Below are 19,028 nucleotides of genomic sequence, written 5' to 3' on the forward strand. Positions count from 1 at the left end.
TATAGGCAGAACGCCGGGGTTTCATCACCCCCTCTGCCTGGTCAATAGCCTCCACCTCAAGGGCAAGATGCAGAGCATCTTCTATTGTCTTGGGTCTACCCCTTCGAACAACAATCCTAGCATCCCTGTCACGTAAAGCACCCAAAAAAGACTCTAGAGCTAACTCGTCATGTGCTCGCATATCAAGGCCGGGATAAGCCTCTATCACTTCCCGACGGATTGAAGAGCACAGCCCAGGTAAGGTCTCACCCTCTGCCCGTACTCTAGATCTTAATTTCGCCCTTCTAGCGCTAGTCAGGGCCGCTGTAGCAAAAAATCTAGAAAGTGCGTTTACAGTGGTCTCATAACTACCACGGTCTGTAGATGATAGTCCCATATATACCTCCTGGGCGTGCCCAGTTAACTTAGCTACCAGGAATTTTGATTTTTCTAATTCCGTCCACCCATTAATCTCCGCACAGACTGTAAAATGGGTCAGGTAATGATCCCACTTTCTTTTCCCATCATAACTATCTGGCATAATAATAGGTTTACGGAACGAGTCACCTAAGGCAGTTGAATTACAAACCCCTCTGCCTGGCGAAGTACCCCTATTATATAACCAATCCCTATCCCTGGTAAGATTAAATTGACAAACCTCAGCTTCTCTCTCCAGTGCCTCTATCTCGGCAATAAGCCTCTCCACAGAGTCCCCTTCGCTCTCTCGTCGTGCAGCCATCTCGCCTCCTTCCAGAAACCAGGCTTACTTAAAGGTAAAGAAACTTGGTATGATATTAAATTGTCAAAATAAAAATAGCTCACAAATACCATGGGGCTTCAAAGCCCTGCCAGCAAACTTGAAATAGGGAGGTGGGGTGACAAAAATAATCCCACTTCTGACACCAATTTCTGTAACACCCCTGTACCCAGGCCGAGCGGTAGCGTGGGAAATCAGGCAGCTGGAGGCCACCTGATGTCAGGGCAGGGGAAGGGGGGGAGGCGAAGACTTATGCTAGCAGGGCTTGAACCAAAACACAAAAAAAGAGAGAAGAATATAGTTAAAGAGAACTGGGTCTCAAATCAACAATTTAATAGCTTAATTAACTTTAAACATACACTTAACAAAAATAAGGCAGTGACTTTCTGCCGTATACAAATATAAAAGCAAACAACGGGCAGAGATTAAGTTTAAATAAATAACAAATACACTACATACCAGGGCGTGGGCAGCACGGCTCTTAAGAATCACGAGAGTGAATACCCAACACGGGGCGCCAACGGCAGACTGAACTAATACTGCCTAATGTGGTCTCGCCCCGATTAACTTCTGCAATACCTCCGGGGAGAGCCCTAATTTGACCCTACCTCCGGAGTCTAAAAATTCAACGAAGCCAACCAGGACGGGAACTTATTAGTTATACTATACAAAAGGAATGGCGCCCGTAGTCAGCCTTCACTCCCGGACCCGCTCTCTAAAATAAATCAACCTTGCCTTTAAAATAATACTTAACTGTAATTGCCGTGCTGCTCACCGCTGGTCTCCAGTTCTCTGCCCGAACTTCAACGAAATAAATTCAGTTTCCACAATACAAAATACATAAGAAAAACAACGTCTTAATTAAACAAGGTTAAGAGAGCAAGTGAAAGTAAAATAGATACACGCTAAACAGAACAACTCGTGTAATAAAAGAGCGAATGCCTGGAATGCTGGTGATGGCAGACGACGGGGAGAGCGAAAGAGACCTGCATAATAAGACAAAAGTAAATGGAATGGTGAATGAATGGACAACAAATCGCAGGGTAAATTATTCAAACAAAACGGGAAAACATATTCTTAGTAGCCCTGGGCGCGTTCGAAATACGGGGTACACGCATCCCGAACAACCCAGGGCGTAACACTATTGCTAAATCCTACTCTACAGTATATAGTTTAGTAGAAGGAAAAAAAAGATCAGGAGGGACAATCAAGCCCCCAGCAAGGACCCTGAGGCAGAGAAATTACAAAAACACAAAAAATCATACCAGATTACAATGCTTAATGTACTCCTCCAAAGCATTCTTAAACCCATTCACACTACTTGCAATACAAATTTTTCATGCAAACCACTACATTCATTCACATCCCTATTAGAAAATAGTTTAAGACAATGACCTCTGATACAACTACTGTTGGCAAACCTGAAAGAGTCAGTGAAGGATAAATTGTCATTATATGTGTAGGCCTACTCTATTACTTTAGGCCTAATGCTATAGTTTTGCGTCTGTGATCTAACCTTATAGAACCACGACTGTGATAACGTGCTTTTCGTTTGGATGAGGCGTAAAATCTACAAGTGGAAAGACAGGTTTTCAGCTAGTTTTCTATGCATTTCAGGTGTGAAGATAAACGTAAATGTCTGAGTCGCTTTCTTTGATCGCAACGAGCATAGTGTGCAAAGCTGCTATACTATTGTGTGTGGTGTTGTTCGTGTTTTGCGCAACTGGTACGACATCTGGACCTATTTTGATGCTCATTGTTTATGTGTTACGTCACATATCAGCAGTTGGCCAACTCTCTCTTTATACGGCTCTTATCGGAATAGCGCCATCAATTCTCTGTAAGTATTTGCAAAATTGATACGGTGCACCTGAGCGTGTTTACACGTGTATTGTATATACGTGTATTGTTTATGTTTTAATAGCCTGGAGGAGTGGGCGTGCCACAGTTCTTATCACAATCCTTATATCTCGGTCATGTTTCAACCAATTTCCAAAATTTTAGCCTCAAATGATAGGAAATATTTTAGATAATTCTTCATTAACATAAAATGCACCAAATATGATATTCGCATACATTTTACGTTACGAAAGAGGATTATTCAAATTGCCATTGCAATAATAACTCCGACTGTCCATATTGAAATATTATCTATTTTTAGAGTTGTTATTGTTTTTTCCTTTGTTTCTTTTCTTCTTTTTTGGGGTGTGATTTGTATATACAAGATATAAAGTAACCGAAGCAGTGAAAAAATTTAACGAAGAAAACTTTCAGTGAGCTAAGTGAGTATTATTAATGACAAAAAAAAACCGCTGGAATTCAAAAACATACCACCAAATTTCAATATCATAGAAGATTCTTGTTAACATTTTTAAATTGAAAGTTTGAATATTTCTATTCTCACTTGATATTCACAACGTTGTTTCATTCTTGGATTCAAAGGTGTTTAATGGGGTGATATCAAGGGAATATGACAGGGTTAAATGAATTTTGTGTACACAATGCACATTAATGTTGCTTCACATCATGGTCTTTTTAATAATAATGAACGACACTAAGAAGGTCTGTGTGTAATCTTATACAGATACAGACTATTAACAATATATTAATGAACCGTTTGATGATAAGAATGATGATATTTAGGCCCAGTAAAAAAAAAGTCTTTGCCAAAATGACAATAACTATATTGATTATATGTATATATATATATATATATATATATATATATATATATATATATATATATATATATATATATTTATATATATATATATCCATTCATATATAAAGTAGCCACCAGCTCATTTGACTGTCGGTCGCAAGTGTTTGCCATTGCGTAAAACTTATCTGTCCACTGAGGCCGCATCGTAAAACAGATTCCAGAGGTGACGGTACAGTTTTTCACTCAACCGTGCCAGGGAGATGGAAATGCGAAGCACAGCACAGTTTATACAAAGTGTAGAACTTGTTGTTACTATCCTACTGTGTTAGGCTCAATAGCTTAGTATTACAGCAACCTGTAAACCACTAAGGGCCCCCCATCCGTACACACATTGCTCTCATCAATTTCTTCTCCAGAAGATGCTTTTTTTAGTGTAAACATTCGAAATGTTCGAATTGTCTACACTGTTCATTTAAGATGATAAAAAAATGACATTTCCACTGTCCTGTATTCCTCCTACTTGCACATTGCCACTATACCTTCTACCTGACAAAGAAAGTGATATAAATTACTCTTTTTTTTAATTCTTTCTTTGTTTTCTGAGAGAAAGAGGGACGCCTTGTAAGCCTACTTTATACTTCCATATGAAACAAATTGTCTCCTTAAACAGCTCAAGATAAACACTTCTATATAATAAAACATCAGATCTGGTATATTAATCATTATAATCATACTAGATGCTATTAATATTTTTCTCCGGCCGTCGTTCTACTGAAATAAATTTGTTTTCTGTAAAATGCGAGGTTATATCTCTGATAATTAAGTCATTACCCGGTATTCATAAATACGACCTTGAGAGAGCGAAATACCACCCGCAACTTAATAATATCCTTACAGTTTACCATTCACAATCTGAATAACTATATCGTTGTTATATATTCTTATATCGTTGCACGTATATTGACCTACTATATACTGTATATACGTGCAGTTATCTATATATAGGGCGAACGAAGGATTTTGCGACCGTGGGTGTTAAAAATGTAGCTAATTTTGAGGAAGGTCTGATTATTTTAGTTGGGGGCACTTTAAAGTCGTTGTTTTGCTTTCCCTGTAACTCAAATATCATACTATCAACAACTGACCTTGGTATATGAAAAAAAAAGATATTATTCTAAAGATACATCAATTCCTTTGGAAAGATTTCTTATATTTATAGTTTTATTTTGTATGCATACATTTGGATTAAACTAAAACACAGGAGAGAATGTTCTGAAGACGATTTTTCGTAATGTCTGCCGAACTTATAACTTAACTTCACACTATATAAAACGAATCATTGTATATAACCAATCTTCTTGATCGGACGAATCACTGTCATTTTCGTCAGTGTCCATGGAACGGCTTCCTAGTTTCCTCAAAGACCCCCCTCCCCCGCCACACACACACATCGTGTTCCATCGAAGTTCTCGCTGTTTTGGACAGACCATGGCTTCTCTAATTCAGCAATGGTTATTTCAGTTTTATGAGAATCTTTTCATACTTTCAATATTGTGCAGATTCTAACATCTACGCTTCCTGACTGAGTTTCATACTTCCCCACTGGATCTGTCCGCATACAGTCTATTGGGCAAAGTGACCCATTCCATGCTTGTTGATCCTGCTTGGCTATGTTTGGCAGTAGTCCTGTTAATGTAGTACACTTTAAATTTGGGACTCTTTTGATATGCCAAGGAAACAGAGAATGTGGACAGTCGTGGCAAAGGGTCATCTTTCTATCGAGGTTTCCATTTGTAGGTTCGCACTTTTCCAGCGAAGTAAGCCAAACGTTCTTTCCATCAGGTGCGAGTGCCTTACAGAGTAGAATTTGAGCAATCATTTCAGTAGGATCACCACATACCCGAACATTTCCGTTCATGTCGCTGCACTGTCGGTGCCAGTGCATCGATTTCATTATGAAGGGTGCACCTTCAGTTGTGTGTCTCCAAGGTGTTGCTAACGCAAAGCCGTCCAACGTCCTTATGCTTTTATGGAAAGTAGGAAACGCTTTCGCTTCGTCCATACTAGCTTGTCTTCCATCTGGAGTATAAAGTGAGCCCTCGTGAGCTTTAAAACCATTCAATGCGTAAAACGTTCCATTCCAAGATTCTGGAATTGTTTCCGCTAGTAATTTTAACTGAAGAGCATTTAACATGACCATAATTACAACATCCGGTTGAATTCTTTCCGTGAATAAAGTTTCTTTAAAATAGCCAATTGCGTCCCCGAAGAAGTCGTTGTTGGCGCTCACTTTTTTGTCATTGTGGCATGTAATATTAACATGTTTATTATCATTCATTTCGTTCATACTAGCGCCTTCAATTCTAAAATCCTGATAGATAAATCTTAAACTACCGACTCGAACTTCCTCCATACCCCAGCATCTCCACAGAATTGAATCTTGGAGACTGGTCTTCTCTGTCTTCCTGAGCGCCAGATCTACTAAAGATAAAAATATACCCCTCTCGGTTGATCTGCCAAGAACGACGATGGTCCTCGGCACTGATGACATCGAAGCTCTTACGAGGTCATCTGTCGTGAATATATCAAAACTGCATCGCTTGGGTTGAAGCACCCAACCACTCCTCAACGTTCCACGTTCATCCCCAGCAAGGTCTCGTGTTACCCAGTCCCCCTCTGACCAGGATGGGTCGTATTGTTGGATAGACTGACAAGATGGAAGCTTGTCGGATTCTTCTCGTCTCTCGTTGTCACTTACTGCTGGTCCATCAATAAACAATTTAAATGGGCTTCCGGGAAGTTGTTTCTGGCTTGACCGAGACATTTCCTCGACATATAAATCAAAAATACCTGGCAGAGTTGGTATATAACTAAAATGTATTTCCAAGGTATCTGTTCTACTAACATTTGTGGGTGCTACAGCAAAGATATGCTTTTCTCCAACCGCCAAAACACTGAAGAAATACTTTTTATGAAAGGCTTCATTCATTGATGAATCAACTTGTATCGTAAGTTTGGCTTCGATTCCAACAGAAGCTCGTACAAGTCCGTCTCCAAAGACTAAACATTTGCTTTTTGCACTCGTGCCCGTAACAATATGTGTATGTCTACGTATCGGTCCGACATTCGGTGTCGAAGAACACTTGGATTGGTTCCTCGACAAGACGTTAGGCCTCTTCAATGCAAATGATGCATCATTGTCTTGTAGGAATGATAAATTGGCAAGGGGGATATTTGATCTCTTTCTAGTATCATCCTGTATTTGTGTAGTAGGACTAGGACGTGACTCGGCTTGATCTGAAAAAAAACAAGGTAAAGAGATGACAAAATTAGAAATTAAAAATGCACAGTTGATACTGTTTCAACAGAAGAGACATATGTCTACAGTAAAAGCGAAAAAAATTGAGATCAACACATCAAGCAAGGCTGAATCATGTATACTGTCCATATATGTATGAATTAAGAAAAGGACTAAACAAAGTTTTAAGAACGTTTAAACAAAAGCTTCTATGAATCCAATTGAAAATTGACAATTCATAATAATGGACGTTAAAATATGAATGTAAGAGACTGACTTCGGTCAGCTTGCGGCTTTGATAAGCCAATGATGGCTTCTTCGCGAGTTCCTGCTAGCAGGAGGATCTAAAATACATACATACATACATCCATACACACATACATACAAACAAGAATACGAACAGATCATATCATAATCCAAAATTATTTATCAGTTTATATATACGGCGTGATATTTGTTTAGGATGGGGCCGGGAAGTGGGGACGACCTCGTCCTACTGTCACTGGTTTTGCAACCTTTCGCTGTTCATTTTGTCCGTTGTCTGTTTAATCTAGGCCCCCTTTAAATCTTTGTTGGCTCTAGAGCAGGGATACCCATTGTCTTCCTTGATCTATTCATTCTGTTTTTTAACTGCTAAATCTTTTAATATCATGAGTAGGCCCTGCCAATGAAAGAACCCGATGAATTTGTATTGGAAATGAGGATTGTAAGGCTCGTTCAGTATATATGCTGTAGATACCACTATCTTTATTCAAACTGATGATGGTATCTTCTGCAGCCTCCTTCAACAATTAAGTTTTAAATGTATTTCAGGTTTAAAGATAAATTTTGATAAGTCGCTGTCTTGTGAATTTAAAGGGTTCCTCTGTGCATTTGGATTGCTTAAATAGCATTCCTTGGAGACTTTTGGTTGAAGGTTTTAGTCAGTATACACTTTGTGGTATATCTTGAGTTATCGGTAAACTCAATTTATGTATTATTGGAAACTGGTCCTTACAAAATTAATTGCAACTTGTATTCCTGTTAATAGTTTTAAACATGCGTTCTAATGACTTAGCGGGTATTTCGAATGTAAATTTTGTCTACAACATTTTACTCCAGTCATCATGTAAGTCTTACTTTTAAATGGCATGAAACAAGGAGTATTGCAAGACAACTGTGAAATGTTACAAATATATATTAACATTAATATCGTTACCTAAAGTGTATGTTCTTCCTGTTTCATTTGTATTGAGAACGTGCCACGGTTTCCTTGGCAACTGTTATATACTAAATATTATTTGCACAAAATGTAATTCTGCCGGACGGAACTGACATTTCTGTTGTGATGTTTGGTTGTGAGCAGTTTTTCATTTCATTTATTTATTCCCAATATAAATATAAATATTTATAAACAGGACATCAAAAGTGAGTATGTAACAAGGAAAAATTATTTGAAAATGTTAGTGTACAAAAAACAAAAAACAATTATACATATATATATATATATATATATATATATATATATATATATATATATATACAAAACGTGCAAGTGCAGCTGTCTACAATAAATTATCCAGATTACCATTTTATAAATAAATAGCAGCACGATAAATAAAACTATTTCTATATAAAATAATTCTGAATTTGGTGTTATTGCTTCATTTCTCAAACTATACCTAGTAGTTTCTCGAAGTAGAGAGTTAAGTTCGGTATGCAAAGAATGTCTGTCATTTCTCTGTATGCAATTTACACTTCTAATGAACTCAAATTTAGCAGCATTGTTTACAGTACTCATAAGAAAGTTAAAATCTATATTAAAATTCTAGAAAATACTTTAAAAAAGTAATAATTCTCTTATTATCTTTTATTAGTAAAATGTGATACCAAGCAGAAAGAGCATAAATTAGGTGTGGTAAGATATTGGCAGTAAAACCTCTTTTTCTTACATCAACATAAAAATATGGAACTATATACGACAGAGTTGAGACTATGAAGTACATCCGTTTCAGTATTCTGCTTATATGACCAGTGAAACTTATTTTGTCATCAATACAAACACCTAGATATACTGTATGATGAGTGCGTTCTACTTCCGCATGTTTAATTGAGATTTTAGTTAAATTACAGGATATGAGACCTTCATGTTTAATATATATATTCTCATAAAACCATTTCCTTAAATTTCTTTGGATTGAGTCTTAGATTCTTCCCATCACACAGATCTACACTATTTGATACAGCAGTTGTATAACTTGCTTGGACAGCCTGATGCGTTCGCTTTGATATACTGCACACTATAGCAGTGTCATCAGCATATTTCACCACAGGGCATTTAGAAGTAGATTGTATTTCGTCAGTATATATTGTGAACAGTAGAGAAGACAGAGGACCGCCTTGAGTGACACCAACATTTATTTTCGATTTTTCCGTCAGACCTTTAGAATATTTTATCTGTCTAGACCAGCCATTCATAAAATTTGATATCCAATGTAACAACCATGGCTCTTCAACGAGCCCTTGCATGTCCTGGATTAAACGATTTGGAAGAACCATGTTAAACGCACTGGAAAATCACGAAATAAGTCCTTAGATATAGTAGTATCGGTACATGATTACCCCTTCCTATAAGCAAATCGATTGCTATTTCCATATTGATCAATAGCTTGAGTTATTTGAGGCACGATCAATTTCTGCATACAATTAAAACTGATACAGGCAAAATCAATTGGTCTAAAATCATTTACCGATCGTGGAGTTGACACTTTGGGTATAGGGGCTGGTATCTCACATTGTGCTGCACATTTATTGAAAATAGTTGTAAAAATACCCGATAGTTTATCGGTCCAAATTTTATATACCCACCAAGCTGTATTAGAGGTAGAGTATACATCGAGGAGTCGAATGAGTTCCTCACTAAGTGAGCGGATGAAAGTCATCTCGTCACATTAGTAAGAAGTCGTGAAATGTTAAGATTAAAATCCAGTGCATAAATTACATATCCTACCGTACTGGTTGTTGTCGATCCACTTACCTAGCTGAAGATGTTCGTGATATCTGTGTTCATGTACAATTCTGACATAGTCCGGTTTGCTAATTGGGCGCCCGTAACGAAAATTGGTAATCTTGGTAACATCATTTTTTCCAGAAAAGTAATACGAAGCTGTTAACATTGAAAGTGACAATAGAATACAAATAAAAGTCTTTAAACTACCACACGGTGATAGACTTTCAGCCATTTTAGCCATATACAAAGTGAAGCAACGTTTTAGCTGTCACAAGCAAGCATATCATACTTGATATGCACAGCTCCTTTTGTCTCAACAATCAAATGCCCGCACTGATGATTGGCAAAGAAAACAACACAATAGGTTTGCCTGCATGCAGTTGCACACTGTGCATTCGGCATAAATGTATATATATATATTTATATATATATATATATATATATATAGCACTGGATTGGTATTTACGTTTACTTCTCCAAGTTGGTGCTTAGGTTTACCTGAGGTGAAATGATTGGATCAACTTGAAATTTTACATCAGTATACCTTATGGTACTAGGACTGCATATCAGTCGTTATAAGTTGCTACCTACTTTTTGGGTCATTTGGCGAGGAAAAATCCAATTGGTCAAACCCTTACGGTAAACCTAAGTCTTGCTCTCAAAGTATATCCCCCAGTTGGTATATAAGTTGACCTGACGTACAGGCATCCGTAGTTTTCTTGACAGCGACAGTAGCCTGTATTCAGTGTATACGCTCTACACTGTGTACACTGTATACGCCAGGGCTACCGCTAAAGCATACCCGTCGGCTGCATTGCATGCAACCCAATAACAGTTTCGGCTAATACAAGATGATGTGTAGTATCTGTTTCCTCTCGATGCAAGGGGACTGGGCTTGAGATCGGGTCAGTCGTTCGCCGGGTAGTTTGGTTTTCGTGCCCAGGTTCTTTCCTTGTTGACTTTTTCTTAAAAAAGTACCGTTAAAACGAAAACGTCTCACCAACAACTTCAGGTAAGGTCCATGAGATTAGTCAATAAAGTTTGGTGATATTAATAACGTTGATATTGTACTGTTGTTGCATACAGCTTCACGTTATTTGTTCATACCCATATTTCAATACTATAGTCTAGACTAGCTTCTAGCCTAAAACTTGTAAGGCCTAGCCTACGTTCGGCTGTAGCCTAGGGCCATAGTCCAAGTCCTAACACTACCTTAGCATTGGGTCAAGGGTAAACTGGTCTGTAGTTTGAGCTACAAATTAATACCAACTGCCAGAGAAATTAGATTTCAAGTAGGTCAGCTTAACTTCTTAGCCTACTGTGCATGTATGTATCATATATGGCCTTAGATTTTGCTGGACAATTATGTTACTGTACATTGCCCTAATCATGACCAGATACTGTAGCATGGCGGGCTTATAATTGACGCACTTAAGGATTTGATCAATGATATCTATCAAGGAAAAATCCAAATTACTCAACTGTATGTGTTTTTCATATGTGTAGTTCCTCAGAAATGTTCTAATCTCAAAATATTTAAGGTTCTGTGCTTATGCACCGTACAATTGAGCAGAATTTGACCAAAAAATGTCTGCCGTGTCAAGTTCTTTCATACCCCTAAATTGACACATTCGTCGATAAGCTAACTGTAGTGTAGGCCTTGGTATACATCCATTGACTTTATATGCTGTTTGCTATGCTCTGAGCCTCTAAGCTCTGACAGGTCATGTCCCAGAGAGTTATGTTCTCATATTGAGGTAATGTTGGGTATTTTAAGGGTGTAAGATTTCCAAATGGCCAAAAAATGTGCAAAACTGGGGGGAGGGTGTTAAAAGCTTAAAAAATACCACAATTTGGTCAGCAAATACCTCAAATGGATTCAAACTCATGAAATATGTAATTCTGTTTGGCTGCAAAAAAGTTTAGGTGGCCTGCTGTATCGTTGCTAGTAATAATTTAAGGTGCGTCAATTATGGGGGGTGCGTCAATTATGAAGCCTTTACTATACTGTACAGTAGCTATGCCTAGATTATTATAGACTGAAGTCACCATGCAAATGTAACTTACAAGTAGCCTGTATTGAATAAAAGATGCTATAATTGCTAGAACTTTTCAAAAAGTTCTTGGAAGTCTTTACTCTCCAAAATATTCTCAGACATTCTAGACACCACTGTACTGTAAGATGTCTGAATATCCCAGTGAGGGTATCAATAAAAACAGTTAAAGGATATAATACTAGAAAATCCAGCATCAAATTTGGGACAATGCAGAATACCTTTAATCTAAGTCTCTCAAGTGATGCATTGTGTTTCAAGTGTCTTATTTATAACTAGCCAAAATTTGTACAAAATAACAATGCCATGCATCCAAAAGGTTATTGAGTCAGTACATTTCCATAATGTAACTATTACAAAAGCTGAGTGCACCTAATTAAAAGTTACCATCCTCCAAAAATCTATATAACACAAAAATTTGATAAAGCCTTCTATCCCCTCCCTTGCATATACTGTAAGTCATTTTGTTAAGTCTATTTAGATCCATAAGTAATACCAAGTTGACTAAATGTGCAATATTCAGTGTTTAAGATCTGAGCTCTGTATTGGCCCAAAATATATTGGAGAGAAGTGTACAATAAAAATTGAAATAATGCAAAATCTACACTCTGACCATTTGATATTTATTTGATTGGCACTGTTAATGTTTTCTCAGACAAATTTGAGGATCAACATTCTCAATCTCAAGATGAATGACAACAGCCCACTATCCAAGGGAATAACACTGTACGATGTAGCTGCCATGCAGTGAAAAAGTCAATGTTGGAACGACAGCAATCATAGCTAGAGCACAGATGCCGTCTGGGACAGACTGATGTGGTGACCTACTGCATCATTGACAGCAAAATGGAAGATATTTTCTGAATTAACCAAAAAGTAAGTTAATATTCTGTAGGTTTGACATCGCATAAACTTGATACCATAGGACTCTATTATCTCAAATACGAGTAACATCTGAGGTAATTTATTCCAAAGTTATGGAATGTAGAAAGAAACAATCAGAAGGGATGAAAACTTTTGTATGATCTGGTTAATGTGGTGGTATCTTTTCCTCTATCTCCATAGTATTTAACTACACTAGAGCTATATCCACTCACTGGTTTTTAATCTTAAAGGTCAATGCAAGACAACACCAAATTGTCAGCCTAGGTCCACATAAAATGTACATGCATATTTAAATTTTGAAATCTTTACAATTGGTAAAGCTTGAATGACTTGCAACTTTTAAAAGCACTTGCTATGGTAGGGAGCTGTTTCAGCTCCAATTGAATGCATGGCTGCATAAATAAAATGTGTAATGTTGTATACAAGGCAAGATGAATCAAGAATTAATGGGCCCAAAATGGGATGGATAAACGAATTGAAATTTACAGTGAAAATAGTAATATATGAAAGGTTGTGAGATGATTAAAATATTGGCTGAATTACAGGAGATTTAGTTTTGTAAAGCAGTTCATTGTTTTCTTCATTTGTAGAGTGTGAGGTCTATTCGGTAATCGCAAAACATTCCAAGCTATATTGCGCGTGCTATAATTGGGACCAAATCAGCATATCTTTAAGAGAAAGCTTTTCTTTTTGTACCAACAGATGGATAGATCTACAGGCTAATACAGCAAAGGATATGCTCTAATTAGAAATGCCAGGCAAGATTATCACACAGTTTACAGTGGGGTGAATACAATCATCAACCAAGCTTTTCATCATGCTGTACATAGTGGTATACAGTAGCTCCTTGTTGGGCTTATCAATTAAAAGCTTGCATAGAAGCCGATGCCAAGCAAAGCAAAAGTATGTCCTGTAAATCGCGAAGTAGATTCACACATCTCATGTATATCCTCTGGGACACAGCACATCTTTCAATGGAGTTAGGAAGTTGCTGGGAATAGTTGTTGGGTTGGCACAGTACTGTAGTAGCAGTAACAGAAAACTAACTAGTTCCAGGATATGTTACACTGTTACACCATATAAAAGATAGAGGAAATTAATATGATAAGCTTCAAGCAGACAGAACCAAGAGAATGCAGACCAGTCTTCATGGGAAGTCTTCTACATATTTAACTGTATAAATGGACTCATTCTTTTGCAATGTACTTCTTGAAATATTTTAGTTTGGTGACATTGTGGCACTACATGTTTTTGTAAGTATTAGGGAACATTTGCAGCTGCTTGTCAAGAACATGGAACTTGTTATACAACTGAAGTGGTCCTGATGCTTAAGTGTTGAGGTTACTGGATATTTTGCTGCCTTACCTTGCTTTAACTGTTCTTAAATGCATTTCTCATGTTTTAAGATGTTTTAATTTTGTATTCCAAGCAAGATCAGCAAGCCATAGTACAGTGATTTTCAACAACCACCACACAGATACTTGTGCAGGACTAAGGGTATTTGTTAAGCAGATTACTATTATAAAAATCTTTCAAACTTTTATCCCTCAAAATCTCCAGGGGTACACTGCATTGTTTCTGAACCACAGTTTCACAATTCTACAAGTTGGGTTCAGGGGTTATGCTATGGGAAAAGTTTACAATGTTAGGCCTGACTTAATTACTGAAAGCTTGTGGTCTTTTATTACACCAAGAACCAGTTTATTCTTTAAACAAAATTAAATTATTTCCCCTCAAAATTGAGGGGAGTGAATACAGCAAAGGCACATGCAACTAGCACCAATGTCATGGAAACCTAGTGCAGCCCAATGAAACATACTGTAAAACCACAACATTTGTAACTATAGGTATGAAATTGTGCAATCCAGGGGTATTGTGTATAATTTTGTCCCTCCAAGCATGGAAACTCCATGATATTGTGGTAATTTGCATTGGTTACGGTATTGGATACATGTGCCTATACTGGTAAGTCTAGATAAATACTTGAGGTATAAGTTAATTCCCAAAATGTTTCTCATGTATGAGAGAGGTCAGTAAATTGAGGTCATGTAATAGTGCAAGTATCCTGGTTTATGTGAAATAAATCTTGTGGAAAATATAAACTGGGATTGAAATTACAATCAACTGCTTGAATATGATTGTACAATTTTTATTGTGTCTCGTCTTTTAATATCATGCTAATCTCCACTACTGTATGTGTTTGGTAATAAGCCAGATTTCTGGGTAGAAGTTTAAAAAAGCAAATCGTCAACAATTTTTGATGAATTTTAAGCAATCACATTCACTGCCTCTATCTCTGTTTATGTTTTGAGTCAGCAACACAGTATACTGTACAGTAGTGTACAGAAAGGGACACTTTCTGTTGTATTCCTGATCAATTGAAAATTGTTTGTTGTTTGACTGTTTGTAGCAGTATTCCTCTGAGGAGTGAAAAAAAATAAACATACAGTGAACAGTTGCAACTGCGCATGCATTTATACATTACTTAAATTATGTTCTGATGAAATTCATGTAATATTCACTGTCGATTTTAGTTCAAAACTGCCAGTATACCATTAGTTCCTGAGCCATAATTTTTTTGCTTTAAAAATCTGGCTATGAGTGTATAGTATTTTGTCAAAAACATAAAAGTGGAGGGGCTGCTTATCATCATTCCCTGAACAGGCTTACCCAATTTGTTAACTATAATGGTAACATATCAAAATGTCTGGGGACTTGCCACAGTGCTGACAATTTTCAAATATTTCCATGGTTCCACCAGGGATGTTAGAGATGGACAAACAACATTTGAGCTTTCTTTAACGTTTGTTTTGTGCCGACATTAATACTGTTTTTGGTCCAATACTAATACCTAAATAGGGTGACAGGACAAAATCCCCCAGACAAAGTCCCCTTAGGACAAAATCCCCCAGAGCCAAAATCCCCCTGGACAAAATCCCCCTAGGACAAAATCCACCCAAGCCAAAATCTCCCCAAGCTATAAAAAATCCCATGAATTCTTTACAAAAATGCGTCATCCCGGTCCCCGGTATCGTCATCCAGTACCGTCATCCGGTACCCTCACCAGTATTTCCATTGGTACTCTCAGTGGTTCCCGGACCAGTACTCCGACCATACCCCGACCGGTACCTTAATAGTGAGCCTGACAGTTACCCCCACCGGTGCTCCTCCCTGACCAGTACCCTGGACTGTACCCCGGCCGGTACCTCGACCGGTATCCCAACTGGTATCCTGAAAGGCACCCTGACACATACTCTGACACGTACCCTTACTAGTACTGGTACAATAAACAGTAATTTGACCAGTACCTTTATTAGTGACCAGTAACATGGAGCTATATCCCATGGCCACACTAACAGGTAGCCTTGCAATTACCCTCAATGAACTCCGGACCAGTCCCCTGACCAGTATCCTGACCAGTACCCTAACCAGTACACTGAGTGGAACCCTGACTGGTAGAGTGACCAGTATGATGACCGGTACCCTGACCAGTCACATGACCAGTACCTTGACCGGTACCCTCACAGGTACCCTAACAGGAGCCCTCACAGTTACACTCGCCAGTACCCTCACTAGTACCCTGACCAATCCCCTGAACGGTACTCTAACCAGTGCAATGTCCCATGCCTTGACTGTCACAACTGGGCCATCGCTGGTTGTTGCAGGCAGGCTTTGTATGGGTCAGTGGGATATTGTCTGGGGGATTTTGTCCGGGGGATTTTGTCCTAGAACCCCTAAACATCACTCAAAACGGATAATGGTACCAGACGGTACCTGTACGTTGTCTGCTAGATTCATACGATGTCAAAGGCTAGAACATGCACTATAATACTGTTATCAGTCGCCAGTAGGTATATACCACACTCATCTCATATCAGTATTTGTTTCTAATGTCATAACAGGCAGTGGCGGAGCGTCCATACAGTCAGGCCGGGGGGGGGGGGGCTGACTCAAATGGGAAGCTGGCGCCCTTTTCAGCTATTCAACACTTTTTACTTGTTCGCGATTATTTACTTTTTTATTGCGCTCTCATCTACCTATTGACATTTGTCACATTTTGTTGGCGATGACACCTATACCTAAAGGGTCATTTCCGGCGATATAGGGAGTATCTTTACTCTAAAGATTTCTGTACGCTCTGCGCCAACCTGTGGTGGCGCTCCGCTTAGATAAAGTCGAAAGCGCCCGTACTGACCTTTCTCGCCCCTCTGACCAATATCCCTAGCTCCGCCACTGGCTCCCAATCTTCTTCCCCGTCAATCCGTCTAGTACCCCCCCCCTTCCCCAACCGAACCTCGTATGTTAAAGGAATATCTAATGATTAGAGACACTTATTTTAATGTTAAATCAGCAAAGAGCAAGCAATAATGATTTTATCACTAAGATTTTTTTTAATTTCTCAGTTACACCGTCATTTAACTTCCCACTCAATCTTACACTCCCTGATACTCTTCCATCCCAATGTAGGAAACTTCATCGTTACACGCAGCACGCAACGATCCTTGTTCTACTTAATTGATCCTTACTGAGTCTTTAAACTTAAAAGCATATTTTTTTCCAAATAGATTAGTGAAAGTTACACAGTTTAATAAATTAGAAGCATCTCCTTGTTAAAGAATTGTATTATCGGCGTATAGTCTTCCGATAAGCGTAACTTAGGTTTGAAAGAAATCAATGGGAGCAGGCAGTAATGATATTAACTTACATTAATGATTTTTTTAAATCTCATTTAGGACAAATTATTAGGTCCCCTGGTAACATCATTTACCCCCCCCCCATTCTCCCTTCCCTTCCTTACAATCACCGCTTCTCTTACACCTAATATATGAGATATCCTCGCAAAGCGTGATGAACTAGGTCCCTCATTTATCTAATGCGTGGAAGGAACTCGAAACTTTCTTCCTTATCCGCTATTCCAAGCTTTCTCCAAGAAAAGAGTTACAGTACCTATTACCCAGATTTTTAAAAATAGCCTCCCTCCTCATAAAACGTGATGATCTATGTCTCTCATTAATCTAAAGCATGGATGAACTACCAACTTTAAGCATATTACAAAGTTTTTCCACAAAAGAGCTACGGAACCTACTACACACAAATTATGTAAATGTCACTAAACGGCATCCGTAGGGAAATCGTTTTTTGGTCCACATTTGAGTTTCCATCATATCTTTGTTCTGCTTTTCATACATATCTTTTATTGTGATTGTTATGATAACCACATCTAAGGACTTTTGAGTCGTATTATTGTATCCAGTGGAATTGTCTCGCTGAGATATAAAAGGATGAATTTTCCGTACGTTTTCACGGTAGGCCCCTCTGTTCAAGGTCAATGCACGACTATAACATTAGGTCCACTAAGTGCGGATATTGGTCTCCATTTGCCACTATTGCAGTAAACCCAACCGAGCAACGTGTCTACGGTGTCTCTTAAAAGACAATATTATTAACAAATTCGCAAAGATTTTTTAATCTCTTTGGTGTCATTTTAAAAGTATTTCTGATAACATTACGTACAGAATTCTTTTATATGAGAAAGGTACATATGAGAAACATGACAATGACCGTGATAAAACCAATTTCAAGATTACTAGCGATCAATTCGCTCAATTTGTTTCAAAAAATGATTGAAAAGTGATATGAATTCCTCCTCATTCATTCTTTTTATTTGAGCATGTTGAACGCTTGTGATAACATGTCATTACGAATCATTGCAGACGCTCACCCAAACAGTTAAAAAATACCCTCCCTCTCCCCCTTCTCTTCCTACACTGAGATCCCAACAGTGGCGGAGCGTCAATACAATCAGGGGGCGGATGCCCCTCCCCCCTCAACGGACTAATATGGACTGCTGGCGCCCTTTTCAGCAATTGATCACTTCTTTTACTTATTCGCGAGTATTGACTTTTTTATGGCGCTCTCATCTACCTATTGACATTTGTCACATTTTGTTGGCGATGACACCTATTTATTCTTCGTTTATCTGCAAATTAGCAAGGCCCGGAAAGGGTCATTTCCGGCCATATAGGGAGTATCTTTACTCAAAAGATTTCTGTACGCTCTGCGCCAACCTGTGGTGGCGCTCCGCTTAGATAAAGTCGAAAGCGCCCATACAGACCATTCTCACCCCCTCTTACCAATACCCCTAGCTCCGCCACGATAACAGGAGTGACTTTCCATGTGTTATTGGTAGGAAATTGCAGGAATTATTGGAATCCTCAATGAAAACTATACGTAGGTAGTCTTGTTTGCGTGGGGATTGAGTTGTGTAGGTGTCACACAAAAATGTAGATATGCTTTCTTTATTCTTGTGGAAAGCCGCTTTCACTTTGATATCAGATAAACCTGTGGTACATGCAGTGACGTAGCCAGGATTGTTCCTGTGGAGGGGGTGGGCGCTTGGGGGG

General features: G+C 38.3%; 2 protein-coding genes across 6 annotated transcripts in view; one reads left to right on the forward strand and one right to left on the reverse strand.

Moving 5' to 3' along the window:
* The window catches only part of LOC139973681 (fibrinogen-like protein 1), a 122,132-nt gene that overhangs the window by 32,916 nt on the left and 70,188 nt on the right, over positions 1-19,028 (forward strand). Inside the window, exons 1-3 of one of the 5 annotated variants that reach the window (XR_011795284.1) lie at positions 10,550-10,697; positions 12,395-12,615; positions 13,327-14,748. The exons of 3 other annotated variants lie outside the window; for them this stretch is intronic. The gene's annotated coding sequence lies outside the window, so the exon portion shown is untranslated. Of the gene's footprint in view, positions 1-10,549; positions 10,698-12,394; positions 12,616-13,326; positions 14,749-19,028 lie in introns of those variants that run through there. One more of the 5 variants, XR_011795283.1, reaches the window with a different exon arrangement.
* Positions 3,525-10,058, reverse strand: LOC139973673 (uncharacterized). The gene is made up of 2 exons (XM_071980498.1): positions 9,713-10,058; positions 3,525-6,695 (listed from the first exon to the last, which is right to left on the reverse strand). Exons 1-2 carry the CDS (start codon positions 9,924-9,926, stop codon positions 4,936-4,938), a joined length of 1,974 nt encoding a protein of 657 aa, XP_071836599.1. The 5' UTR covers positions 9,927-10,058; the 3' UTR covers positions 3,525-4,935.

The sequence above is a fragment of the Apostichopus japonicus genome, chromosome 9, assembly GCF_037975245.1.
Source record: "Apostichopus japonicus isolate 1M-3 chromosome 9, ASM3797524v1, whole genome shotgun sequence".
Taxonomy (NCBI): domain Eukaryota; kingdom Metazoa; phylum Echinodermata; class Holothuroidea; order Aspidochirotida; family Stichopodidae; genus Apostichopus; species Apostichopus japonicus.

Coding starts and splice junctions, on each gene's coding strand:
- LOC139973673 (XM_071980498.1), bottom strand. CDS start 9,926: ATGGCTAAAATGGCTGAAAGTCTATCACCGTGTGGTAGTTTAAAGACT. Junction 6,696..9,712: donor TCACGAACATCTTCAGCTAG/GTAAGTGGATCG, acceptor GTTTTTTTTCAG/ATCAAGCCGAGTCACGTCCT.